The sequence below is a fragment of the Brassica napus genome, chromosome A3, assembly GCF_020379485.1.
Source record: "Brassica napus cultivar Da-Ae chromosome A3, Da-Ae, whole genome shotgun sequence".
NCBI classification, from domain to species: Eukaryota; Viridiplantae; Streptophyta; class Magnoliopsida; order Brassicales; family Brassicaceae; genus Brassica; species Brassica napus.
The window spans coordinates 30,499,029-30,526,996 of NC_063436.1; the positions used below are offsets into that span (position 1 = coordinate 30,499,029).

General features: G+C 37.0%; 4 protein-coding genes and 1 pseudogene across 6 annotated transcripts; 4 read left to right on the forward strand and 1 right to left on the reverse strand.

The window, feature by feature from the left end:
* The first annotated feature begins 1,450 nt into the window (after positions 1-1,450).
* On the forward strand, positions 1,451-5,278 carry LOC111197999 (UPF0496 protein At4g34320). Of its 3 annotated transcripts, none has more exons than XM_022716207.2 (3): positions 1,451-1,541; positions 3,464-3,949; positions 4,385-5,278. In XM_022716207.2, exons 2-3 carry the CDS (start codon positions 3,493-3,495, stop codon positions 5,062-5,064), a joined length of 1,137 nt encoding a protein of 378 aa, XP_022571928.1. In that variant the 5' UTR covers positions 1,451-1,541; positions 3,464-3,492; the 3' UTR covers positions 5,065-5,278. The 3 variants fall into 3 exon arrangements, with proteins under 3 accessions (XP_022571928.1, XP_048622369.1, XP_022571929.1); XM_022716208.2 differs by lacking the exon at positions 1,451-1,541 and adding an exon at positions 3,125-3,319; XM_048766412.1 differs by lacking the exon at positions 1,451-1,541 and having other exon boundaries at positions 3,123-3,949.
* Positions 5,279-5,500: 222 nt separating this feature from the next.
* On the forward strand, positions 5,501-10,700 carry LOC111214102 (protein JINGUBANG-like). Its single transcript, XM_048766403.1, has one exon. The coding sequence runs from the start codon at positions 7,129-7,131 to the stop codon at positions 8,596-8,598; it is 1,470 nt and encodes a 489-aa protein (XP_048622360.1). The 5' UTR covers positions 5,501-7,128; the 3' UTR covers positions 8,599-10,700.
* A 3,599-nt stretch (positions 10,701-14,299) lies between these two features.
* On the reverse strand, positions 14,300-15,768 carry LOC106410323. The gene is made up of 2 exons (XM_013850821.2): positions 15,460-15,768; positions 14,300-15,361 (listed from the first exon to the last, which is right to left on the reverse strand). The coding sequence occupies exons 1-2, from the start codon at positions 15,766-15,768 to the stop codon at positions 14,300-14,302; spliced, it is 1,371 nt and encodes a 456-aa protein (XP_013706275.2).
* Positions 15,769-16,386: 618 nt separating this feature from the next.
* LOC106420620 lies at positions 16,387-19,528 on the forward strand (annotated as a pseudogene).
* Positions 19,529-23,321: 3,793 nt separating this feature from the next.
* LOC106420611 (B3 domain-containing protein At4g34400) lies at positions 23,322-27,910 on the forward strand. The gene is made up of 6 exons (XM_048766422.1): positions 23,322-25,121; positions 26,419-26,782; positions 26,853-26,957; positions 27,061-27,228; positions 27,316-27,410; positions 27,487-27,910. The coding sequence occupies exons 1-6, from the start codon at positions 25,053-25,055 to the stop codon at positions 27,742-27,744; spliced, it is 1,059 nt and encodes a 352-aa protein (XP_048622379.1). The 5' UTR covers positions 23,322-25,052; the 3' UTR covers positions 27,745-27,910.
* Positions 27,911-27,968: the final 58 nt, after the last annotated feature.

Genomic DNA, 27,968 nt, shown 5'->3' on the forward strand with positions numbered 1-27,968 from the left:
GATCCAATGTCAAACCGGAAACTGGGATACATGATTTGATTGAACCAAAGATGAATGAAGGTGGTTTGTGCTAGTTGATGTACAGATTTGTTGTCACTATAGTTTTTCATTGATTCTGTGTACATAACAAAACACGAGTAGGTTTCTTTCTTTTCCTTCTCTACTCACTGGTTTTTATTTGTGTTCCAAATTTATTTGCACAATTATGTGCTAGTGGGAATAAATATGAATAAAGGTGTATATCGCACAAGAAAAAGTGGCCATATTGCGATGTTGTCTTTTCATTACATTTATCAGACATATCTAACTTAATATCAACTGAAATCTATGAAATTAATTCCACGCTAGTCCTGTTTTTCAGGGTCATTCTTAATGTTTTTGCCATTAAAATGTGTATAGTGGTAGAAAAAGAAATGTACATTATGGAAAATTTCTGCTTATAAGATTGTGTGGTAGAAGATCTAGTTCACACGGATTCATCCGTTAGAAAATTTCATGTAACGCAACTCTGTAATATATTAAGCAATAATGTTCTTTTCCAGTAACTAAAATTTAAAATTTAAAATAGATCAAAGCTCTGTCCAACCAAAAAAAAAAAAAATAGATCAAAGCTAAAAGCAAGTTAGCAATATTTCAATAAACATCAAAACGAAGGTTATATAAAGGAGAAATAAGAACACTCAACGCACCCTTTTCTCCTGTTAAATTGTTTTGGAGAAAAAAGAAACTGGCATTTACCAGTTAAATCAATATGAAGTTATGATCAACCAATACAAGTAACGAACAAAAAGATCAATTTGCTTTGGGAAAAGAATTACTGAACAAAAAAATATTTTTACAGAACCAAAAAAGTACTAATCACGTAACTTGTGGAAGCAAGGCAGCGCGTCAAAAAGCACGTGACGTAGCGTATCGGTGGTTATTTCCCGCCGAATATTTGTATTTCAGTGAAAACCCAATACTTATCTGACGCGTGTTCTTATGGTTTCCTTACTTCTCTCCCTCAACAAGACCATCCGAATTTTCTGGTATCACTAATTACCAATTTACCATTATGTTATCTCCGACGTAATACTTTTTTTTTTGTATCACCGACATGAGAATGTTGGAAGCGTACTTTTTTTCTTGAAAGAATGTTAGAAGTGTATTTACAAGTAATAAATAAAATTTATCTTTTCTAAAGTTAATAAGAAGGTATAACTTTCACATTACATTTTTTAAGAAAAAAATATCTCCATTTTTTTGTAAGAAGGTATAACTTAGCTTTATGCTTTTACTGCCAAAAATGATAAAAGAAAGTTAATGAACGTTTACTAGATGAACTCATTTTATAAAATAAAATAAGTGTTAATGGTAATTTGGTAAAATGTCCAAGAGAGATAGCTGTCTGATGACTTGTTCACCAAGTTGGTATCGTCAAGTATAAAAAGGGAAGCTGGTGAAGGAACAAATTTGTTGTTTTTAATACGCTTTGGGCGGAAAGAGAAAAAGAGAAAGGCTACAAGGTTTCGTTTCTGCTGCAACACCACTGATTAATTAAGGTAATGCTTAGCTAATCTGTTAATCTCTTTCAATCATTACATCATCAATTCATCATTTAGTACTTCGTGCAAGCTAGTCCTATACTATCAATTAAGATTCACCACTCACCGTAGGAGACTAGGAGTACATAGTCATTCAGTCCTTTCTGAAGTTAAATTGGATAAGATGAAAAAGTTTAACTGAAAAAATAAGATGAATGAGCTATAAGTACGAATTGAGTATGAAAAAATCTATTTTATATATTGTATGAAAAAATCTATTTTATATACTTGTTTTTGCATAATAGTAGATATCGAAATTTTTATTTGAGCGACATGTTAATTATGTCATTATTTTCAAATTTCAAATGGTATGATTGTAGAAAAGTTATTGATAATTAATGTTTCATTCTACCATATTTTAGTCCTTACTCTAACTAGAAAACTTAGCAACATACAGGTTTTAATGCTTTTTAAATTTCACAAAATCATCTGACACAATTAGTTAAAGGATATTTCAGTTGTGGTTACAACATTCAGGCAGCATTGCTTGTGTAGTTTTCATTATAAATTTTCCAATAATATCTGGGAATAAGAAGATACGAATCTACATTTCAATTTATAATTTTTTAATATTTTGGTAGAAAAGTGAAAATTTTATCCAAAAATAAAAAATAAAACAAAAATTGTGGAAGCCTTGTTGGACAATCTTCCGGAAACGATATCAGCTACCATTAACCATGTACAGTTATTTTATCAATTGCTATATTGCTAACAAAAGAACATAACCAAAAAAGAAGTGAATATCATATGAATGCAAATAAAGTAGTATAGAAAGTTTTTTTTTTGCTAAAATAGTATAGAAAGTTATTGGCCGATAGTTTCTTCAAACAAGCATTTCTTTTTATCTTGTGTGCTTGATTTGTTGGCTTAATCATTGATACTCAACCCATTAGCCATTACATGCATCTTTACTTAAGCATGACCATGGACTATGATTTGAAGCAGTACCATTCTTTCATTTAATATTTAAATTGTTTAGGATTTAGTAGAGGAGTGTATACTGTATATTGAAATATAATATTTATTAGTATACACATATCTAGCGAGAGACAAACAAGTATGTGGCGGCTACATCTACATGCCCTGGCTGCATTGAAATAAAATATCTATTGCAGTACATTACACCTAGCATATAAATCAAGTCAACACAAAATTAAATGCAAGACTTAACGTGTACGTGCTTAATAACGCCCATAACAGTTCGCGTAGGGCCATATATAGTTTAATCATCATAATCCAGATCTTCCTATCGGAAGAACAATTATAGTTAAACTCTATATGCATTATTATATTAGTTAAAACTAACAAGATAATGAGTTAATGATGCATCACATATCTGTTTGTGACCAAAGCATGAACAACTAAATCAGTACGTTACACCAAAAAAAACTAAATCAGTACGTAACCTTTTGTCAACCATCAGATAATACACCGTACATGATATACACGTGGTATAATAGAAATTGCGTGATATTTACATTACATGTAAAAACAAATGAATGATTGCGTAGGCAAAAAGGCTGCTAAGTAGAGAGAGAGAGAGTAAACGTTTGCTTCCCGCGTTATACAATGCCCTAATACTCATCATCATCATGCGTGCAAGCTATTTTTCATTTCCTTTAACGATTCTCATTCTTACTCTCTTCAAGCTTCTTCTTTCTTCTTTCTTAATTATTTTCTCCTTTTTTCCCGGAAAATTCTCTCTGTTGTTGTTCTCTCCTGATAAGCCCGACCAAGTTTATCCTCTTTCTCACTAATCATTTCTCTTACAACTTCTTTCAATCTCCCTTTAAAACCTAACCTTTTGTTTCAGTTTACAGATTCTTCAATCTTTGTACGTTCATTTCCATGTTAAAGAACTTCTTTATTCATATTTTCAGATAATTATTTGAGTTCCAAGAAGAAGAAGATGGGAAACCAAACAAGCAAGAAGTCACATGAGACATCGTCTAAGACCACAACGACGAGCATGCACTACACAACGGAGCTGAGATCATACGAGGCTGCTTGTAAAGCAGACACGGAGCTACAGTCTTTCGACACGTGTATGCAGGCACGGACAAGTCACGTGATAAGCACGCTAGCTACGGGTGTTGAGGTTCGAGCGCTCTCGTTCGATTCCCTCAAAGAAGTGACCGAGTGTTTGCTTGAGATGAATCAAGAAGTGGTGAAAGTGATATTGGATTGTAAGAAAGATATATGGAAGAATCAAGAACTGTTTGAACTCGTTGAAGATTACTTTGAGAATAGCTTGAAGACCCTTGACTTCTGTGCTGCTTTGGAGAAAGGTTTGAGAAAGGCACGTGATAGTCAGCTTTTGATTCTTGTTGCTCTTCAGCAGTTTGAAGACGAGAGCCTCGTTGAAGGTTCGTTAAACAATTTTTTAATTCATTTTCTTTGGGTCGGGTCTTTAATGGATTTATAAAAAGCATACTAAAATCTTTAAATTTAAAAGTACTATCTCCGTTCTGTTAGAATATTTATTTAAAAAAAAATATTTTGCATATAGTTTTATAAACGCATTATTTGTTTGTAACTATCAATTTTCAATAAAGTTAAACAAATAAGTATTTAATAAATTCAATTTTTGAATTTTTTTTCAGTTTTTTACTATTAACTAACAAAAATCATAGAAAATATTTAAAAAGTTATTTTTGTGAAATATTTTTTTTCTAAAATATCTATCTTATGATAAACTAGAGAGTATCTTATTGTCTTTTGTCCTATTATTCTAGTTTTCATTACACATTTGAAACACTGATTTTAGTTGTGGTAACAACTTATCTCGTGTTTATTCGCAGGTGGGAATGGATACGAGAAAACACTTGAAGAGCTGAAGAATTTCAAAGAGGCAGAGTCACCTTTCGACGAAGACTTCTTCAAGATGTTCCAATCTGTTTACAAGCACCAGATGCTGATGCTTGAGAAGCTACAACATCGCAAGAACAAGCTTGACAAGAAGCTCAAGTCCATCCACACATGGAGAAAACTCTCCAGCATCATCTTCGTGGCTACATTCGCCACTGTACTCATCTGCTCAGTCGTGGCTGCGGCCATGGCGGCTCCTCCCGTGGCTGCGGCTCTGGCTGCAGCTACAGCTATACCGCTGGGATCAATGGGGAAATGGGTTGACTCTCTGTGGAAAAACTATGAAAATGCACTCAAGGGACAGAAAGAAGTGATCAGTTCCATGCAGGCAGGGACATTTGTCGCGGTCAAGGACTTGGATAACATCAGGATTCTAATTGAACGGCTGGAGATTGAGATCAAGGGGATGGTGATGTGTGCGGAGTTCGCGGTGGAGCATGAAGCTGTGAGGATTGGGATTGCTGAGATTAAGAAGAAGCTGGAGGTGTTTAAGAAGTGTGTAGAGGAGTTGGGGGTTCAAGCTGATTTGTGTAGCAGAGATATAAGAAGGGCAAGGACTGTGATACTGCAGAGGATCATCAAGCATCCCAACCATGGTAGTAGCAGCACCTGAAAAACATACAAGGAAACACAAAAGGAACTATCATTTCTTATTCTTCAGCTTTGTGCTGCAAATAATAAAATGTTTGAAAACTCTCTATAAAGAACAGTACAGATTCTTTCTTGAGTTTATTCTCAATGTTTTAATTACTAAACTGCTGCATTTCTGTATTCTTTGATGATTGAAAACAATTATTAATGTTTGAAATATAAATATTTTTTTTTAACGTCTGGACTATTAGTAGGAGTTTACAATATCAGAATGAGCAAAACATACTAAAGAATACAACTAGATACTAATAGGAGAGTTAGTTTATTCAGTTCACCAGAGAACTAGAGTTTAATTTAACGAGATAGGCCTTTAACTCTGGCACAGTCTAACTAATTGTTAGATCCAAGTTTCTCCAAGAAACTTATTCTCTGTTCTTAGCTTAGACAGAGCAACATGTGTTTTCTTCTTTGCTTCATTCTGAACTTCACTGAATAAAATATCTCTTTCAGAATCCATGCTAGGAGGAGCAAATGAGAACTCTTGTTTAGTGGATCAGTCTTATTCAGAAGCGTTCTCATCACGCAGGAATCGCTTCTGGTAGCACAGGTAACCGAGTATAGATAGCTGAGAAGTTTGATCGCTTCCTTATTGAGTCATACATAGAAGACAACAAGATGGTCTTCAAGTGGTGTACAAGCACTCCTCATTGTGTGAATGCAATACGAGCTGATTTCATAGATCAAAACTGAAATGAAGCTCAACTCAAATCCTGTGTTTTGTCCAAATGATCTCATAGCAGAAAAAGTTTGCCTCTATATCTGACTAATTATTTTATGTTCTTATAGTTGTTATACAACTCTACTTGTGGCTTATTTTTCCTTGTACTAGACTTCTAATACATAGATCTCTGGTATTTGCCTCTTGATGCCTTTGAGATGTAAACTTGCAAGTGAAGAGAGTAATTTATTAGTGGTTAATTTGATAGCAACAGAACCAGTATGAAAAGTCTGGCTCAAATGTTATGTGGTCATAGAACTTTTGGATATAGATGGGATTAAAAGAGGTCTAATATAGATTCTAGTTTCCAGTCTTTGATATTACATACATTAAAAATAGTTTCATAAAAGTTTTGATCACCAAGTGCACTTTCAACTTTGGAAAATTATTACTCAAAGAAAAAAATTGTTTTAAGTTAAGGTTGAAGACATTATTAAGATGTTAAATATGAGATACAAATATGTATGAAGAACAAGAGAGATATTTGCGAAGTCAAAAGCCAATCGAATAAAAGATAAGCATAAATAGTTAACAACTAACAAATAGTGGAAACATGCCTAAAATCATTTGCCTAATATTCAAGTGGTTTATAAAAGTCTTTTGATATAAATATATATGTTTGATCATAGTTTTAATATTTTTTATGGATATATCAAGTGTTATGGCCTTGTGGGACAAGGACAACAAATGCTTTGACAATATGGTACATTCGTTTAATTATCTTTTGACAAAACAAAAGATATTTTTAGGCAGTAAAGCTATGTGAAATGAGCTATGGAGGAGAATCAGGAGATTTAACTATCTTTAGGCTTGCGTGCCTAATATTCCAATGTATCTGCAACCTCAAATACATTTAACAAAGAATGTTCACGTTCAATGTAATACAGTACATGCATTTAGATACTTCCGAAAAAAATCATAGAAGCTTCCACTAGTTTCAACCACGTGGGAAGCACCACTCCACATATCACATAATGATCACTAGTCTTTTGATATTTCGTTTTTGTATATAAGTGTGCATTAATAAGATCATTTAAACAATCCCTCAAGATGCTCTAGACCCTTCAATTTCCCGTCAAAATCTCTATCCATATTTTGCCAACCAAAATCTACAAACACACATTATCCCTCAACTTTCTTATTCATAGCAACCAAAACCCGAAAAGAAAACTCCCTAAACAAAAAAAAGTTGGAAGAGAATTTTATCATTATTCTATAACCTTTTTTTTTTTTGAAGAAGTATAACCTTCTTTCTTTTTAAAATCAAAACATTAATTTTACTTTTGCGACAAAGATTTGAAGGAAGATATGAGGAACGAAACGGGTGGTACCATGGTCGTTGATCTCCAAACCGATCCATATACCATTAATCACCATCCCTACGATCATTGCGACAATGGTCGCAAACCGAGGCCATTATTGAAAGCTGACCACGACGGAATATGCCCTCCTGAAGATCCCATCATTAGTGACACCAACCTAACTCACCAGCGGTTTAGCAGTGTCTCATCATCGATTATGAGCATCGGTCCGAACAGCGGAGAAGGTTCTCCATGCGTAATGTCTCCTTGGGCTCGTGTGTCGCCACCGTGGCCTGCGGGTTTTAATGAAGAAAATTCTTTAGAGACCATTGGTCTCATTGGCTCTATTGTACGTGAAGAAGGGTATATATACTCGCTAGCGGCTTCTGGTGACCTTCTCTACACGGGCTCGGACTCTAAGAACGTTAGGGTTTGGAAGAATTTGAAGGACTACGCGGGGTTTAAATCAAGAAGTGGGCTCATTAAGGCTATTGTGATATGTGGAGACCGGGTCTTTACAGGCCACCAAGATGGTAAGATCCGGATTTGGAAGGTTTCTACAAGAAAACCGGGTAAACACAAACGGGTTGGAACGTTGCCCACGTTTAAATCGATGGTCAAGACCTCCGTGAACCCTAAGAATATCATGGAGGCACGCCGCAAAAAAAACTCCAAGAAAAAGAAGCATAAGGACGCCGTGTCGAGTCTTAGCATGGACGTGGAGGTTGGTTTGTTGTACTCGAGCTCTTGGGATAGGACGATCAAAGTGTGGAGAATCTCGGACTCAAAATGTTTGGAATCTATACAAGCGCATGATGACGCGATAAACTCGGTGATGTTCGGTTTCGATGACTTGGTGTTCACGGGATCTGCGGATGGTACGGTTAAAGTGTGGAAACGTGAGATGCAAGTCAAAGGAACTAAGCATGAGTTGGAACAAGTTTTGCTCAAGCAAGAAAACGCGGTAACCGCATTGGCTGTGATACCAAAGTCTTCGATGATATATTCCGGTTCATCGGACGGTTTAGTGAATTATTGGGAGCGTTCTAAAGGTATATTCATCGGTGGAATACTCAAAGGGCACAAGTCCGCCGTGCTATGTCTAACAGTAGCGGGGAACTTGTTATTGAGTGGGGCTGCTGACAAGAACATATGTGTCTGGACGCGGGACCCGTCTGATGGGTCTCATCAATGTGTGTCTGTTTTGACGGGACACATGGGACCGGTTAAGTGTCTAGCCGTGGAGGAGGAACAAGCTTACCGTACAGGAGTTAAAGCATCTACGGTTAGTGAGGGAGACAGGAAGTGGATTATATATAGTGGAAGTTTGGACAAGTCGGTGAAAGTTTGGCGTGTGTCGGATAGGATGGGGACGTGGAGGGAAGTGGACGAGCCATCAGCATCTTCAGGGCGGAAGAGCTCTTTGTCACCACATGGAGGGAGTGGCGCGTGGAGTTCATGTGATTTGGGAAAATAAAAAGGAATAATGTATCGGAGCATAGTGTGATTACTTACGAAGATGTGTATCAGTCACGATGACCGTCGTCACGACCGGGAAAGAGTGGAAGGACTGTGTTTGAATTTCGTGGCCTTAAGTCAGCTAGTGAGGGAGTCAAAGTCAGGTTGATGGTTTTCACGTAATGAATTTTACTTCTTCATTTTTTTTTTTGCTCCAAAAGAAAATATTTGTTTAAAAACGAAATTATACTATTTACCTTTTCCCTAAATTTGTAAAGTATAAAACAAAGACTAAATCAAACATGTGTGTTGTCTTTGTGTTCTATATCGTGGTTGCAACTTTATACTTTGGAATTTTGGTGATACGTGGTTTTTACTTTCGTTAGGGTTTAGCTTTCTAAATTTCATTCAGGAATATTGGTTCTTGAGAAATTATATGCTTTTGTTATGGCAACCAGATCGAAATGATTGAACCAAAATACTTGTTTGTCAATAATCAAATTGTAGTCAGTTTGAATTTGTTGTGTAAAATAGGGTTTGCAGACACTAGACATATGAACATCGCTCGTCGTGCAAAGTGGGTTGTTGTGAAGATAATGCCTCGCCAACATGGTAAAATTTAAATGTCATTTTTTCTAACTAATCTAAATAATTAACATGTAAGCAGCTATTACCACCAAATATCCACCTAAAGTCGTTGGAAATTAGTAACCAGTGAATTTGAAATTACCATTTAGACATAATCATTTTGATATACGAAACACATTACTAATCACATAGCATGGTTCAAAAATCAAACGACAACAATAATTGGAAAACAAACATAATTCATAATTATGAACTAATCATTTCGTAAATCGTAATCAATCAGTAAACCGAAACACAATTCCACAGCCGAATCATTCATTATGTAATTATAAGCATCCGGTTTTCTAAGAACCGCGTAATTCCGGTTATTAGAACATGATGGATGGTTATTAGAAATGAATATGGTTTACGAAACTACCCTCTCTTTGACCCTTTCGCAACGCATCGTTGTCAACTCCCAACCCGCGTTGACGGCAATAATTTTCCCGGAAAATAAATATTCAATTTCTTTAGGTGCAGAGAAAAATCAAAACACAAAGAGAGAAAAGTCTTCATATTTTGTCTTTTACTAATGCGAAAGAGAAACGATCCCAACCTTCTTCTTTTTGTTCACTCCTCTCCTGCAACTCCTTTTCTCCCGTCGCCACTTTCCCGGAAAATCTCATCCTCTTTCCACACTTTAACCCCTTTTTAAGCTTTAAGGAGCTTTTATGTAGAATTATTCTTGGATTCACTTCCTAGGGTGAACCTCTAAGTTCACCAACCAATAAGATTATGTTATTTCAAATTTGATATTTTTTATAAAAGGAAACAAAATATTGTCAAGTTTTTTTTTTTAACTCATTGATATAGAGAATGTGAAACTGAACCATCATCCAGAACAAAATAAAACCAAACAGAAACAAGAGAAAAACCCGTGCGCTCCGCATGGCAAGAACCGAGCATAAAGCTCTACCCTTACGAAAACCAAAACCTCCACATTTTATGAAACCAATAGGCCCTCTGCAGTTAACCAAGCCTTTGTCTGTCAGCTTCAAAAAGATCCCTCAACCATTGTGGGTTACCCATCGCAACATAGGACTGGTGCCTCTTCTCCTTCGTCACACTTTGTGCAATAGCATGTGCACATCTGTTTGACTTCGCGCTAACGACTGAGAAGTCCCACCCCTGAACACCCACCAAAGCTTTCCTCAGTTCCGTCCCTTGGTATCTGTAAGCAGGCCAAGCCTTGGGCTTGGTAACCGCACCAAACAAATCCGCAGACTCTACTTCGAAGATAACCTTTTCCACATGATGACTTCACATAGATTCTGTCGCCCACATCAAAGAACAGAATTTCGCATCCAGAAAAGAACCTACATTTCCAAAAGCCCTCCTACTATGCAGTACAGTCCCTCCTCCACTGTCCCTTAAAACCCATGCTGCTCCAGTCATCTTATTTCGTTTTGACCATTGCACGCCAACATTACATTTGAAAAAACCTGCTTTTGGCGCCTCCCACCTGTCTCTAGCCCTCATCTCTCTGTTTTCCGATTCCACCTCTTCATCCCTACCTTTCTGAGCCTCAAACCAGTGACTTGAATCCTCAACAACTTTTGCCACCGTATCAATCGCCGAGTACTCCTTACCTTCAAATAGAAATAGATTCCTATTCTTCCATAAAATCTACAAAATCCACGGGAAGGTGCGAGTAATTTCACTTGGCACATCAAGATTACTTGGCAAGGAGAGAAGATAGTTGAAATCTTCAAACAAGGTCATATGCTCAAAACCTCGACGGGGAAAAGGAAAATTCGACTCAGCCCATACACGCCGAGCCGCTGGGCAGGTAAAAAGCACGTGATTGATAGATTCACCCTCCATACCACATCTTTGACAGCGGGAATCTATCTTTAAACCCCTAGACAACAAACCATCATTTACAGCAAGTGCATTTGAGAGGGATTTCCACGTAAATATCCTGATCTTTGGGGCTGTTTTCACCTTCCAAACCTTCCCAAGCAGACCATGGTTTGAAGGTTGCGCGAGACATTCCTTTTGAACATCAGAATACTCTAGTCGCGAAACCAACCAGTAACCCGACTTTACAGTGTACCCTCCCCAATGAGTATGAACCCATTCATAGCCATCAACTTCTTCCAGTACTGGCTTCTGTTTTAAAATCAGTTCAATATCAGGTGGGAAAAAATTCTCCTCCAATTTTCCCCTGTCCCAGAACTTAGTTTGAGGGTTAATAAGATCAGAGACCTTTAAATCCACATCAAACAAAATAGGCTTACGTAGGGGAGCCACCGGAGAATCTCTGAAAAGCCATTTATCTAACCACACATAAGTATCCTGTCCTGAGCCAATGGTCCTTCTCAGACCTTTCACCAACAGCTGTCGGCCAAATAATATACTCCTCCACGCGTAAGATGGCCTTGACCCCATAGACGCCTCCATAAAAGACCCGTTTGGGTAGTATCTACTACGAAGGACTTGTGCACATAGAGAATCAGGATGCATCAGTAGCCGCCAGCCTTGTTTCGCAAGCAAAGCTTGATTACATTTTTCAATATCTCTAAAACCCATCCCTCCTTGATCCTTCCCCAAGACTAGCTTCTCCCAGGCCAACCAGTGAATCTTGGACTTACCCTCCTGTGCATTCCACCAGAAGTTTGACATCGCGCTTGTTAGATTCTTACAAGTGGTCTTTGGGAGTTTGAACACCGACATTGCAAAGACTGGCATTGCCATCGCCACAGTTTTTAGCAAAATATCTTTTCCCCCAGCAGATAGGAACCTACCGTACCACCCATGAAAACGGGATTTCATCTTCTCCTGAATGTAGTGTAACATCTCCACCTTAGAGCCACTGAAACATTCTGGTAAACCTAAGTATTTTCCAGTACCTCCTTCAGCCTCTATACCAAGAATTTCTTTTATCTTTACCTTCCTGGACATCTCAATCCTTCCACCGAAAGTAATGGACGATTTAGCAAGGCTGATCATCTGTCCAGAGTTCTCCTCATACACTCTCAAGATCTTACGAATCTCTGTACATTGCTCATCAGTCGCTTTCACCATTAACAGAGAGTCATCCGCGAAAAGCAAATGGTGAATCGCAGGACCCTCTTCAGAAAACTTGATCCCTTCAATGGCTCCAATACTCTCGGCTTTATTCAGGAGATGAGACAAACCTTCAGTGCACAGATCGAATAGGAAGGGAGATAGAGGATCCCCCTGTCTTAAACCTCTCTTTGGAGTTATGCTTCCTTTCTCCTCTCCGTTAATCAAAACCGAGTAGGTGACAGAGGTCACGCAATACATAATCCAGTTCACAAACTTTTCCTCAAAACCCATAACCGTCAAGAGTTTCTCCAGATACCTCCATTCTATACGATCATAGGCTTTCGACATGTCCGTTTTGATTGCGATGAAATCCTTTGAGATCACTCTATGAGTGCGTAATCCATGAACCACCTCATGCGCTATAATGATGTTATCAGAGATCAATCTTTCCGGAACAAACGCCGATTGTGTAGGTGACACCACCTTGTCCAACCACGGTTTCAGACGAGCGACTAGGACCCTGGATATAACTTTGTACACGACCGTACACAAACTGATCGGTCTCAGATCAACCATTCTCTCTGGACTTATTACCTTCGGGATCAAACATAGCTGAGTAACATTCCATTCCTGAGGAAAAGTACCCGTTGTAAAGAAAGTCCTTATCTCCTTAGTAATATCAGGCCCAATGATGTCCCAATACTTTTGGAAGAAAAGTCCATTCAGACCATCTTTACCCGGTGCACTCGACGCTTTGATACCAAACACTGCCTCACGAATCTCCACATCAGTAACCTCCCTTGTCAATCTTTCATTCATCTCCGCTGTAACTCTCGCAGTGAAACCATCGAACATAACCGAGAGATCTCCACCATCCCCCGTAGAGAACAAAGAAGTAAAGTACTCCACAGCCACTTGACCCATTGCGTTGGCATTTGTTGCTTCCTGCCCCGTATCATTTACTAGTTTCAACAGTTGGTTCTTCTGTCTCGAGTCTTTCACGGAGGCATGAAAAAAGCTGGTGTTGTTATCTCCTGCCACTAGCCATTTGTCTTTGCTTTTTTGGCGCCAGTATTCTTCTTCATCTCGAAATGCCTTTGCCACTTCTGATTTCAGATATTTTATTTTTCCCCAGTCAGGAGATCCAGATGAGTATTCTGCCTCTAGATCACTCCGCAAAACACACAGTCGCTCCTTTGAATTTATGCCATTTTCTCTCTTCCATCTCCCCAAACTCCTTCGCACATTCCCAAAGCGTTCCACCAATGATCCCGGATTATTTCCATTCTGATTGTTCCATGCCTCCACAATGCATTCCCGTACCTTCTGTTTACCAACCATTCTCTTATCAAACCTGAAACATCCTCGAGGTCCCGGTTGATGCCCAAACAGACGCACCAAAACCGGTTTATGGTCTGATCCCAATCTTTCCATAAATACTTGGACTGCAAGGGGAAAATTACACCTCCACTCTTTATTCCCAAAACATCGGTCAAGCTTACTTTGTATGTATTTCTTGTTGCGCACTCCTGACCACGTAAACCCATCACCAAAACCACTAAGCTCCACCATCTCACAAACCCTCACACAGTCTCTGAAACTTTCGAAAGATCCCTCACTCCTACTTGGACCCCCTATCTTTTCTCCGTTGTGTAGGATTTCATTGAAATCTCCCACCCAACCCCAGCATCCTTTTCTATTCACCCCATATCTCATCAGTCTTTCCCATACTATCTCCTTGCCCCGATGTCCAGGCTCACCGTATACAAAGGACATAGAGAAATTCACTCCACCCAAACTGACCTCCGCGTCAATGAGGTTCTTATCTGCATATTTGATACACAGATTCACCTTATGTGACCACATCAATGCCAATCCACCACTCAACCCGACTGGCTCTACCGTATACACTCTATCATAACCCAAAACCACTTGCAAATCTACCACCATGTTCTTTCTCTGCTTTGTCTCCATCAAAAACACTATCTCAGGAAGATATTTTTTACGTATCTCCTTGAGATGGGGAATCGTCAAGTCTTGAGACCGTCCCAAGCCTCGACAATTCCAACTCAGTATACTCATTACTGATTTGGCAGTCCCCCAATTGGGACCACCTCTGGTTGATTACGCCTTGCGATTTTTGAGAAATTTCCTGCTGCCTCTGTCGCCTTCCTCTTTGATTCTAGATTTGCCTGCTGTTCGCCTTCCTCTCCTCTATCAATCTGAGATATGACTGGATTTGATTTTTGTCTGCGGAACTTCTTGGGAGGCCTATGTCTCCCAAACAATTTAGTCTTTTTTGTCTCGGAAGAGCTAGCAGTAGAGAATCCACTACTAAAACCCGTTGAACAATCAAAGAAAAAATTATTCCCCTTCTCTGTTGGGTTTGAGTCTCTGTCTCCTCTACCAACCCCCGGTCCTGACCGTAGGGGACCCTTTTCTTTCTCCACCCACGAGCTAGACCCCCGTGATCCATTTTCCCCACTATGGTTTTGTTCATTTTGATTAGAGTAACCAAAGACAAAACCTTTCCCTTTGTCCACTTCATGGATAATCAGAGGGGCCGCTTCTAGGCGCAGAAACTTCTTTTGCCCTAGCGGATCGTTATCCAAGTCAGATACAGATTTACGAACCCGTTCCTGCCTTATACGCTTCTCTCCTCCTTCAGCAGCCAAGATGTACTCCCTCATCTGTTGTAGGACCTCCGGGTTGATCTTCCTCCGCCCAGTGGCTTTATCCACACCCACTTGATCTTCATTTAAAACACCAAACAAAGGATCATCTTTGTCGATAGTAACCATAAATGTTTGCTTTCCTTCTTCTTCCTTCTGGTTATCCTCGCTTACTTTTTTCCTCCATGCCTTTGCTTTATCTTGCCGCTCCTGGATCAGTATCGGGCACTTATCCTTTTCATGAGTCAAGCGCTGACAATGATAACAGCGTTTCTGGATCCTTTCGAAATCATACAGAATCGTGACAGATCCCCCTCCTTTAGGTAGGTTCACCACTTTTGATCTTCGCACTGGTCTTGAAACATCAAAGAAAACTCTCACACGCACATAGTCGTTTGTCTGCGGTTTATCTGGGTCGAAAGCAACCACATCCACTCTCCCAATGATATCCCCAAGAGCCGTTATCGCTCCCTCCGTGTAGTGGTTCACCGGATATTGCGAATCCGAACCCACACTAATAAGTACTTAAGGTAATCCTCGTCTGGCGTCTCTGTCCAGCGGTCTATTACGATGCTCCAGTCGTTGAAAGTCCATACCCTCTTATTTAGCACCTCCTCCAGATCATGCTCATACTTAAAGACAAACTGAAAAGTTGTTTTTGACAGAGCAATCCCATGTACCCTTCCATACACCTGCCACTTCCTTGGCATATCCCTAATAAGATCAGCTATGTTCTGATTATCCGGGTTTAAAGTATGTCCCAATATACTCATCTTGTTTCTTTCTATCGCACTGAATTGCGGTAAGTCAGGCAGATCGAAAGGAACTTCATCTTCTTCCAGTGACATTGATTCAAACGCACGATCGATATTTCCCATCTCTTCTCTAGCGTAGGGTTTGAGAACCCTTGTTCTTACTTTTTTTTTAAAAAAATGGCGACTCGCGGAAAGCCCTAGGAAAACCGGTGAAAAACCTAATGATTTGGTAGATTCTCACCCAAAATATAGAGATTTTGTGTTTTTTGGTGCAAAAGAGGAAAAACCCTAGTCAAAAGCTCTACTTCCCTTAGGTGGAACATTCTAACGAGAAGAGAGAAAACGGGAGCCCAAAAGAGGGAGTCTGCTAAACTTTATGACAAAATATTGTCAAGTTATATTATGTTTTTAAAATAAAAAGATAAAAAAAAAATATAATAATAGTAATTACAAAAAATATTTTTAACATCATCAGAAAAAAACTAAACCCTAAATTCGAAACCCTAAACCCTTGGGTAAACCCTAAACCCTTGGATAAATTATAAACTCTAAATTAAAAACACTAAACACTAAAACATTTAAGGGTTTAGGATTTTAGTTTTTACTATTTTTGATTTAGAGTTTATGATTTATCCAAGGGTTTAGGATTTACCCAAGGGTTTAGGGTTTCGGATTTAAGGTTTAGGGATTAGGATTTAGGGTTTAGTGTTTTGCTGACGACGTTAACAATATTTAAAAAAAAATTGTAACTACTACTTTTTTTACCTTTTTATTTTAAAAATATAATATAACTTGACAATATTTTGTTTCATTTTTTAAAAGATATCAAATTTGAAATAATGAAATCTTATTGGTTAGTGAACCTACAGGTTCATCCAAGAATAACTCTTTTATGTAATCAATTCGATGTCTTTCCGGAGATGGGTTCTTCTTTCTCACGCGATTCGCGTCTTTTCACCTTAATCCTCTCTGTGAATTCAATAGTTTCCGGTTTAGGAACGTTTAGGAATTAGAGTTTCTTGTTCTAATTTTGGTAAGAAGATGGCTACTATTCTAAGCAAGTTCTCACCTTTACCATTATTACCAATCCCTAATGATGATGATGAAGAGTTTAGTTATAGTTTCCAGACTGATATCTCATTCGCCAACGAGTACACAGGCCCTAGTATTAATGTCCCACGAGCTAACCCTCTCAAAGTTGATGAGATTCCTACAGCTCATCCCCTTTCGTATTCTTCGTTGTTTAGTGGTCTCTCTTACCATGTAGTCCAACCACTCGTTTCAGTTACCAAGAAGCCACCTGACGCTAGTCCTAGTGTTGTTTAGAGGCTGCATCATGTGGTTTCTGGCTCCTCATCATCATCATCACCATCAGAGAGGTTGGATCTAGCAGAAGAAGATAAAAAGTTCAGTTGATTTACAGTTATCACTGTCCCCATCATCATCTGGTGAAGTAAGAGAGGATACAATAGATGATTGTACCAGTGAAGTGAATGCAAACCGTGTGAGATTCGTTAATGAATGTGACGAAAGCTCTTACATGACCGATGAGAACAGCGTAGCTGCAATACCTAGAGCTGAGAGGAAAGGTAAAAAGGGGTCGTCTTACCGATGCCTGATGGGGAACATGTTTACTGAGAAGGAAGTCTGCATCGTCTGCGAGCCAAGTACTGTTCCAACTGTGTGAGGAGAGCCATGGGTGCGATACCTGAAGGGAGAAAGTGTCAGGTTTGCATTGGTCACAGAGTCTCTGAGTCCAATAGAATTAAGTCTCGGAAAGTGTTCGAGAATGCTGAAGCATCTTCTCACTGATTCAGAACTTCAGAAAGTCATGCATGATGAGGTCACCTGCAAGGCGAATCAGTTGTATGCACAGCTTATCTCTGTTAATGGCAGGCCGTTGAGTGAGGAAGAGCTTGACAGGTTGCAGACTTGTCCGTATCCACCTAAGAAGCTTAAACCTGGAGATTATTGGTATGATAAGCTTGCTAGCTATTGGGGAAAGGTAAAACTTCCTTTGTATACATATTTGCAATGTTCAATAAATGGTGTTAGTTAGGCCCTTTATATCGGATTATTGATTAAACAGGCGTCAAGAACATTTTTTTAAAAAATTGTTCTGAAAAATCGTTTCGTTTAAGTCTGATTTTCCGACTAAGCGCGGACACTTAGGTGTTGCCTAGACCGATTTTTAGAACAAAGTATATTTGTATTCATTTTTCAGGGTTTATATCTTGAATACTCAGCTGAATCATAGGCTTTCTATGTACATATTAAAGGTAGGAGAGAAGCCTTGCCAGATTATTAGTTATAACATGAACATTGGAGGTGCCATCATGGAGAAAGCAATCAATGGTGACACTGAGATTTTCATTAATAGCCGGGAAATAACCAAGACAGAGCTCATGATGCTCAAGGTACCTTAAAGAGTTAGTGTTATTGTTCTCCTTATAATTCATCATGTGTTACTGAGTGCCTCTTTGCTTTTGATGTAGATGGCGGCGGTGCAATGTGAAGGAAAGCCTCATTTTTAGGTCGATGCAGATGGAACTTATCAATAGGAAGGTCAGAACCGTATCATGGGGAACATCTGGAGTAAGGTATGATTTCTAGAGCACATGGGCTTGCTTCTTCACAACATATGAGTTGTGAGGTTAAGATAAATAAGGGTATGAGGGATTGTAAATTATTCATTCATTTCTTTGCTTTCTTCATAACATAAACCGTATACAACTATGGATGTTTTTCTCAGAAAAGAGGTAGGTTTGCTTGTGATGTGCTCTCTCTACCATTTCCTCAAACTTCATCTGCAGTAGAGCCAACTGATGAACATCCCATATATAACCCAAAAATGCTTAACAGGCTTCTTCTGATTGGTAACGAGAAATGTGGCGCCACTACCATTTACAAACAAGTGAGCTATTTATACGTTTTACATATCTAGTAGAGAATCTGGTAATTGACTTCTTTTTTCTTGTTTCAGGCAAGGTCTCTTTATGAAGTCCCATTCACTAAAGACGAGCTTGAAAAAATCAAGTTCATAATCCAAACAAACCTCTACGCTTATCTCGCAATGGTCCTTGAGGCACACGAAGAAGAGATGGACACTAACCAGGCTGATACGGAAGGTGAGACCAGCTGTAAAACAGTAAGCTCAATGAGTCCAAGGCTTAAACATTTTTCAGATTGGCTTCTGAAAGAAAAGGAGGAAGGAAACCTCAAGATCTTTCCAGCATCAAGCCGAGAGAATGCACAAACCGTTGCAGATCTCTGGAGAGTACCAGCCATTCAAGCTACTTACAAAAGACTTCGCAATACACTTCCTAGAACCGCTGTTTATTTTCTTGGACGAGTAAGATTTTTTTTGCATTTAAAATGCTTTCTTTGTTCTGCAAATAAGAGGACTAACCTTGTTTCTATTGAACAGATTTTTGAGATCTCGAGATCAGAATACGATCCTTCTGATATTGGATATATTGAAAGCTGAAGGACTGTCGTCTACGGAAGGACTTTCTTGTGTGGACTTCTCGTTCCCAGTAACCACCCAAGAAGGCTCTCTTGAGGATGATTATCATGTACACATGTACACATCATTTTCAATATGTACACTATATGGTCACGTACATAGTTTACTACAGCAACTGCACAGTTGAATGCCAATCCAAAAAAACATTTGTTCATCGTTGTTTCTTGTCAACATGTACACATACTACATGTACATTCACTCGTTCTTTACTATGTACACATCTCTACTCAATTTTCTAATATTCACTACGGAAGCCTGCCGCGGTTATGCACTGCTTCTTTTAAGTGAACTAACTGTTTCTAATATTCACTACGAAACCGACGCCGTCGCTATTCTCCTCTTCACCTCGGTAAAAGTTACGAAAAGTTACTTACTCATACGCCTCACGCCTCGATAATAACTCGGTAGTCAGACTCGAGAAATTTTATCTTTCATCAAAGTGCAATTTGACTGATCTATGACTTTATATACAAGTATTTCAAGATTTATTAACATGTCTTGATAGTTTTTGTTAGAGGCTTTCATTTGGTGTCTTCACATTAATTTTGGATCGTCTATTGATTATTGGTGATTTATTTACTCTTCACGATCATCATACGATTATCAGTTTTTGTAACATCCATCCAAAATTTGATCAGCGGTGAGTTATAGTTTTTTAATAAAGAATATATATTTATTTTATTAGTTTTAAAATATAACTTATACAAGAGTTCAAACTTGTAGGCTCTAGATCTTCATTATTTAAACTATAAAGATGTTTTCTTACGAATATTTTGGGGCATTACAATTTATCTAAACGACCAAATCAGTACTATATCCACCGTAAATTGTGAATAAAAACTCATGATTTTGGTATAATCATTCCGTATTGATATGTCGATTTTTTGTTTTTACAAAATATTTGCACCCATACATATCCAACAAGCTAGTTAACGTAACAAATATGTGAAGTAAAAAGCACTAAAATTTAATAGAAATGAATATAATGGTTTCTTTATTTTATATTTGAATTCCCAAATACGTCTTAGTGATTAATGCACCATAATCTTTGCCTCATGTTCATATTCTCTGATTATATCTGCTATAATCGCAGTAACAAGCCAAATTTTGACAATCTAGCATAAACCTCCTTTTCCTAATACAATGATGTGCACATTCTTCACAAAAATCATATGGGTCACTGGCAGCATGAGGTTTAATTTTTTCATCATGAAGTACTTGATTAATTATTTGGATATCAAGTTGAGGGCTAGGTGCTTGACTTGAAATATCTGTTTTATCTTCAGAAACGAGTTTGCAAAAATATTTGAGGTACCTACAAAGTTTTCAATCATATATAGAGTTATCAGATATTCATTTAAAATATTAAAATTTTTGAAAATGTATGATATTATATTTATCACTGAAAATATACTTACATGACATAAAAATTACTAGAAGAGTTGCAAACAAAACACCAGATTTCATCATTTTGGAAATTTAGTAGTAGTTAAGAATTACCGATTTTAAATTCTATTTGTTTTGATAATTTGTTGTGATGTTTTAAAAGTTTGATGCCCTCCTATTTATATATGTTTTCACAAATGTTACAAAAGAGCAATGTTTTAAATTACAGTTTGTGATATTAATAACCACAAAAGAAACTGCTAACTTTTAGATACTTTTACGAAACTAGATGGAACTGCAGTTACTTTTTTTTGTATGGTGAAATGTTAAAAACTGTAAAGAGACTGTGCAATGCCCAATTGTATGTACATATAGTAAAAATGATTGTGTTAATATAATGAAATTAATAGTTTGAATATGTATAGGCACAGGGATTTATGATCAGTTTCAAAATTTTAAAAAGTGATGTTTTTAAATATTGAATAATAGAAGGACAGTAAAAACGACGTTATGTCTTCATCAAGTGCAATGACTCACTTTGAAACCTCAAAATATGTATCTTCTATTAAAATGTTCAATATTTGTACTCGTTTCACAGCTCCTTCACCTAAAACATTTTCTACAGCCTCCTTTGCGGATTAGGTTTAAATTGTTGAACTTTATTTTTTTTATCTTTATTCACTTCTTTTGGATTCTGCCAAGAAATAAACGAGATTTCTTGTATTTTAATAATTTCAATTTATTCGTTTTAGTTTTGAAAATTTCTGGTTGTATTATATCTTGTTTAAAATGTTTTGTAAGCTTCTTTTTTTCTTTCAAAATGTTCAACCATCAAAGAGATTTAGCTCGTCAATGATGATTTTCTGTTTGATTCAGAATTACATTGGAAACTATACAGTTCTAGAAACTCAACAGCATTGACTGTTCATTATTTGACAGTTGGAATCAAGTAGAATCTGATGGGCAAGGTTTTTAATTCCACATGTTTTGTGAAAAAAAATTATATTTCCAACTGATTGTCAAGGTTATGGGACGGTTTCAAGACTGGTATGTTGAACACTGATAAGCGCCTTAAATCGGTAGTCAGACTCGACAAATTTCATCTTTCAACTGAGTGCAATTTAACCGTTTTATGACCTTATAGACAAGTATTTCAATACTTATTACCATGTATTGATAGCTTTTGTCAGATGCTTTCATTTGGTGTCTTGACATTAATTTTGGATCATCTGTTGATTATTGGTGATTTATTTACTCTTCACGATCATCATATGATTATCAATTTTTGTAACATCAATCCAAAATTTGATTAGCGGTGTGTTATAATTTATATATAAAGAATATATATTTAATTTATTAGATTTAAAAATATAACTTATACAAGAGTTTAGACTTGTAGGCTCTAGACTTTCATTATTTTAACTATTAAAAATGTTTTCATATGAATTTTTTGAGGCATTACTATTTGTCTAAACGACCAAATCAGTACTATCTCCACCGTAAATTTTGAATAAAAATTCGTAACTTATGTACAATCATTCCATTTTGATATGTCAATTTTTTGTTTTTAAAATATATTTTCACTCATACATAACCTACAAGCTAGTTAACGTAACAAATACGTGAAGTAAGAAACACTAAAATTTAATAGTAAATAATATAATGGTTTTTTTATTTTATATTGGAATTCCAAAATTCATCTTAGTGATTAATGCACCATAATCTTTGCCACCCTGTACATATTCGCTGATTATATCTGCTATGATCACAATAACAAGCACAACTTCGACAATCTAGCATAAATCTCTTTTTTCTAATACAATGATGTTCACATTCTTGACAAAAATCCAAGTGGATTATTGGCAGCATGAGGTTTAATTTTTTCACCATGAAGCACTTGGTTTTTTTATTTGGATATCAAGTTGATGGCTAACTGCTTGACTTGAAATATCTGTTTTATCTTCAGAAAAGGATTTTGCAAAAATATTTGAGGCACCTACAAAACTTTCAGTCATATATAGAGCTATTAGATATTCATTTAAAATATTAAAGAAATTTAAAAAGTATGATATTATATTTATCACTGAAAATCAACTTACATGACATAAAAATTACTAGAAGAGTTGCAAGCAAAACACCAGATTTCATATTTTTGGAAATTTAGTAGTAGTTAAGACTTACCAATTTTAAAATCTATTTGTTTTGATATATTGTTGTGATGTTTAAAAAGTTTGATGTCTTCCTATTTATATATGTTTTCACAAATGTTAGAAAAAAAGCAATGTTTTAAGTTACAATTTCTGATATTAATAAGTACAAAAGAAACTGCTAACTCTTAGATACTTTTACGAAACTATGTGAAACTGCAATTACTTATTTTTTGTATTGTGAAATGTTAAAAACTGTAACGAGACTGTGCAATGGCCAAATGTTTGTACACATAGTAAAAATTATTGTGTTATTATGATGAAATTAAAAGTTTGAATCTTTACAGTTCACGGAGACTTATGATCAGTTTCAAAAGTTTAAAGTGATGTTTGTAAATATTGTAAAATAGAATGACCACCTTGCAGACAAATAAAAACGACGTTATATCTTCATCAAGTGCATCAATTCAATTTCAAGCCCAAAATATGTATTTTTCATCAAAATATTCAATATTTATACGAGTTGAATGCCAATCCAAAAAAACCTTTGTTCATCGTACATTCACTCGTTCTTTACTATGTACACATCACTACTCAATTTTCTAATATTCACTACGGAAGCCTGCCGCGGTTATGCACTGCTTCTTTTAAGTGAACTAACTGTTTCTAATATTCACTACGAAACCGACACCGTCGCTATTCTCCTCTTCACCTCTGTAAAAGTTACGAAAAGTTACGAAAAGTTACTTACTCACACGCTTCACGCCTCGATAATAACTTTTGTTCTTATCTCCACACGGGCCCACCAAGTTATTTTAAAATTTAAAATTCTAACTAGTTAAATTTCGTTCCAACGAGAACAAAAACACCGATTACCTTTTTCAAAGGTAAATCATGACTTTTCACACAAAAAGTACTTCGGTAGCAACAACTGCCCTGGCACGTAAAAAAAACATAGAAATTACAAATCTATTCTATTAAAAGGGAAACAGTCTTAATAAATATACTTATAAAGGTTGTTTGGACTCTTTCATTTTTTAGTCCAACCTATTATATATAACTAAATCTTATAATCAACCTATTTTATAGCAACCAAATAAAAATCTCCTACATTTAAATAAAACATATTACTGTTTATTGACTTTAAATATTATAATCTAAACCGTCGACCTATAGCCTTTTAAATATGTACATAGGTTTTGTATGAACCATTGTTCTATTAGTAATGTTTATATAATATGTTTGTTTCGAATGATGGTATGAAATTATTATAAACCAACATTATACCTCATATAACAAGACTTTAATGAACCATATATTAGATATCTATTATTTAAATGAGTCAGTGTTTTCATCACAAAAATATAACAAATTAGTGTTTTCATCAAAGCATTTTAACAACTTAAAGGTTTGGTAAAATGTTTATACCTAAGAGAGAGTTATATAAGAGTGTACATATATTTGAACAAAAAAAGAATACATACAAAATCTTAAATAAATTAATTCATGAATTATATAATTTAAAGAAATTATTTTTTTGACATCATATAATTTGTAACATAATAATTTACAACATTTTCAAAATATTAATTCACAAATTTTGTATATAATCCAAAGAAAAACCCGCGCTTTCAAAGCGCGGGTCAAAATCTAGTAACTCTTCTTAAAATGGTAAGTCTTTTGACATAGTTCATCAATATATATATATATATATATATAAATATACTAAAAAGTACTTGCATACATCTAAGGCATGCAGCTGCACCAAAAGTACTTATAAAATTACAGAAAAGCAAAAAAGTTGATTTTAAATTAGAAAAACCAGAGAGAAGAGATAAAAGTAGGATAGTATGCTGGGTAACTTGGGTTGAATCTGTACGAACGAAAACAAATTTGGAAAGTTTGACCAAACCAAGACAAGACACGACACAAATCTCACCTAGATACTCCAAAACAAAGACTCCAAAACAAATGCCTAAAGAAAGTGAAACCAACTAATAAGTCCCGAACTAAACTAACTCGTCTGGTTAAGCAAAAGGAAAAGGAAAGAGATGGAAGTACAGTTTGATTGTAACGTTATCAACTGATGAAAAGAGATACACACACAAGTACTTTCTTTGACCGTAATATATCAAGACCATGGGTCTCTTTTGAAAACTGTTTTGGTGTCAAACTGTTCTCTCTCTCTCTCTCTCTCTCTCTCTCTCTCTCTCTCTCTCTCTCTCTCTCTCTCTCTCTCTCTCTCTCTCTCTCTCTCTCTCTCTCTCTCTCTCTCTCTCTCTCTCTCTCTCTCTCTCTCTCTCTCTCTCTCTCTTCTCTCACTCACACGGTTCCAGCATCCTCCAACAATGGCTGAAGACGATACTCCCCCACGTTTCTTTAAAGTTTTCATCTCCCATCACAGCTCAGATTCCATGGTAACATGTTTCCTCTCCCTTACCTTTAATATAGTTGTGGTTTCTGTAACATCCCGAGTTGTGATATGTGAAAAAGGCTTAAGAGAATTGATTTGGCTACCTATGTCACCAAAGTTGACTTACCTTTTCCGGAACACATCCTGAAAGAACTCCAGAGTTAAGCGTGCTTGCGCTGGAGTAGTGGAAGGATGGGTGACCTATCGGGAAGTGATTCGCGATAGCGTGCGAGTGAGGCCAAAGCACGGGGAAAGGTCGGGTGGTGATTGCAGGGTCAGTAAACAATGATTTCGAGCCTTTGAAAAAATTAACGGACCGACCGTCAGACGGGATGGGGCCCACGGGCCGAGAGAGCGGGCGTGGGTGGCCCATTAGCCGTGGGCGGGTCGGGGCGTTATAAGTGGTATCAGAGCTGGTTAGCCATCTCGGTCCTGACCCGAGAGGCGTCTTGAGACCTGTCGTGGGCGCAACGAGGACGTTGCGTTCTTTGAGAGGGGGTGAATTGTAACATCCCGAGTTGTGATATGTGAAAAAGGCTTAAGAGAATTGATTTGGCTACCTATGTCACCAAAGTTGACTTACCTTTTCCGGAACACATCCTGAAAGAACTCCAGAGTTAAGCGTGCTTGCGCTGGAGTAGTGGAAGGATGGGTGACCTATCGGGAAGTGATTCGCGATAGCGTGCGAGTGAGGCCAAAGCACGGGGAAAGGTCGGGTGGTGATTGCAGGGTCAGTAAACAATGATTTCGAGCCTTTGGAAAAATTAACGGACCGACCGTCAGACGGGATGGGGCCCACGGGCCGAGAGAGCGGGCGTGGGTGGCCCATTAGCCGTGGGCGGGTCGGGGCGTTATAGTTTCTTTGACTGCAACTACTTTGGAATATTGATCTTCCTTTGAAGCTTTCTGTTTCTTACTCTTTGCTTTCCTCTGTTTTGAGTGGTAAAAAGTTGTTTCACTTTTACGTTTGGAGAAAGTAAAGATGTTATTTAACATATAAATCAGTTTTTGGTACTAGAGAGTAGATATGCTTGAATATGATAGTTTTACTCAGATTTGTTCCTTGGCTACCATGTTTTTACTTTTGAAGCTTGTAACTCTGCTTACCATTATTAGGCCCATATATAAGATTTTATCTGGCTGATTAAAGGTTCAAAAAACTTCTGTTTGTGGATACCCTCTGTTACAAAGAGAGGGTTTACTTCTAAATTGGTTTTGAAAGTCTATATCTGTGTGTGTCTTTGTTTATCTCATTAAGTTAACAGTTTTTTTTTTTTGCTAAACATTTTTGTCTTCACCAGTTGATTCCCATTTCCTACACCCATGAACTTCCGAGAATTTTACCCAAAACAGCCATTCTCCAAGGAACTGGTGGGTGTTTTTGGAAAGTCGAGATGAAGAGGAAGAGAGATGAGGTCTACTTTGGAAAAGGATGGACCAAATTTGTTACGGACAACTCTCTTAATGACGGAGACTTTCTGACCTTTGTGTATAATGGAGCCAACGTTTTCGAGGTCAGCATCTATGGCCTTGGTGGATGTAAGGAGATGAGAGCAGTCACTGAAGTCGAAGAGGTCAAAGAAGACAGTGTTGTGTCTTTAAGCAGCACAGACTCAGACACTAGTTCTGAATCCGTGGTGGCCAATACAATCAGCAAGAACAAAGGTCAGGTTTTAACACATTTTTCTGCTTTATACACACAAGCTGTTTTCTTATAATTTGATTTTTTTTTAAGGGAAGTCGCAAGTGGTAGAAGATGAGGATGAGTCTGAAGAGGCTGAGGCTGAGACTTGTTCTGAGTCCACTGTGGCTAAAACAACCACGGGAAGCCGAAACAAAGGTTTAACTCTTTTCATTAATTAGTACTTTGGTTGTTTTATGTTATTGCTTGAAATAGACAAACACATGACCAGTCTTGTTTAATTTGTTGAGAGTTTTTCCAGGAAAGAAGAAAGAGAAAGTTGTGGAGTCTTCTAATGAAGACAGTGACAGTGATTATACTGAAGCGAATGAAGACAGTGACAGTGATGATACTGAAGTTTCTGGTGACTTGTATGCATTTAGTGAGAGTTCTAATACTGTGGCACAGCCAAAAAAGAAGAGGGAGAGAGGTTAACTCTAGTTAAGCTTAATTTAATTACTTTTTATTCTAGTATTGGTCATTAGTTAATGTGATGCTTATATACAAATGTTTTCAGTAACGATCAAGAAGATCAAAGATCCGGAGAAATATTTGGTTGATCCAAAGAATGTGTTCTTTGAGACAAACGTGAAGAATAGACCATATGAGCTGGTAAGAATCGCAATATATAAAACTTTTAAACTTGAATTTGCTTAATTAACGTATTTGTTTTGCTTTGTGACTACAGTTGGTTAGTGCACAACTAGTGAAAGACTATGACTTAAAGTTCAAGAAGTTGGTTTACTACACTGACTATCACAAGGACGGGAAGCTACAAGCGAAGACAACAAAATGGAAGGATAATCGCGTTTGTATCAAAAAGTGGAACCGCATATGCAAGAGGAACAAGTTGAAGAAAGGAGACGGCATATTGTGTGAGCTTAAGCGCAAAGAGGGTTTTGTTTACGCCGTTATAATCCATATCGTTCGTGAAAAGGATTTGTAAACAGAGTGAGTACTAGGAGGAGAACCTGCAGGTCAATTACATGAGCTTGTCTTTTAATTTTATGTTGTCTATTAGTGCAGTTATGATGTTATGTTTGAGTGTCGTAGCAGAAATTTTTATATTTCCATTTTTTTTTTGCTAGTAACGTATGCAACTTTGAACTGTAGACTATTTTTTTCCATCATTTTTAGTTTTTATAATATTTCCTGAACTTCATGATATAA

What these genes read in the sequence shown, in the direction of transcription:
- LOC111197999 (XM_022716207.2), top strand. Translation starts at nt 3,493, where the DNA reads ATGGGAAACCAAACAAGCAAGAAGTCACATGAGACATCGTCTAAGACC. An exon ending in AGACGAGAGCCTCGTTGAAG is followed by an intron (nt 3,950 to 4,384) that starts GTTCGTTAAACA and finishes GTTTATTCGCAG; the next exon opens with GTGGGAATGGATACGAGAAA.
- LOC111214102 (XM_048766403.1), top strand. Translation starts at nt 7,129, where the DNA reads ATGAGGAACGAAACGGGTGGTACCATGGTCGTTGATCTCCAAACCGAT.
- LOC106410323 (XM_013850821.2), bottom strand. Translation starts at nt 15,768, where the DNA reads ATGGGAAATATCGATCGTGCGTTTGAATCAATGTCACTGGAAGAAGAT. An exon ending in CTTTCAACGACTGGAGCATC is followed by an intron (nt 15,362 to 15,459) that starts GTAATAGACCGC and finishes CACTACACGGAG; the next exon opens with GGAGCGATAACGGCTCTTGG.
- LOC106420611 (XM_048766422.1), top strand. Translation starts at nt 25,053, where the DNA reads ATGGCTGAAGACGATACTCCCCCACGTTTCTTTAAAGTTTTCATCTCC. An exon ending in CACGGGAAGCCGAAACAAAG is followed by an intron (nt 26,958 to 27,060) that starts GTTTAACTCTTT and finishes GAGTTTTTCCAG; the next exon opens with GAAAGAAGAAAGAGAAAGTT. An exon ending in AAAAAAGAAGAGGGAGAGAG is followed by an intron (nt 27,229 to 27,315) that starts GTTAACTCTAGT and finishes AAATGTTTTCAG; the next exon opens with TAACGATCAAGAAGATCAAA.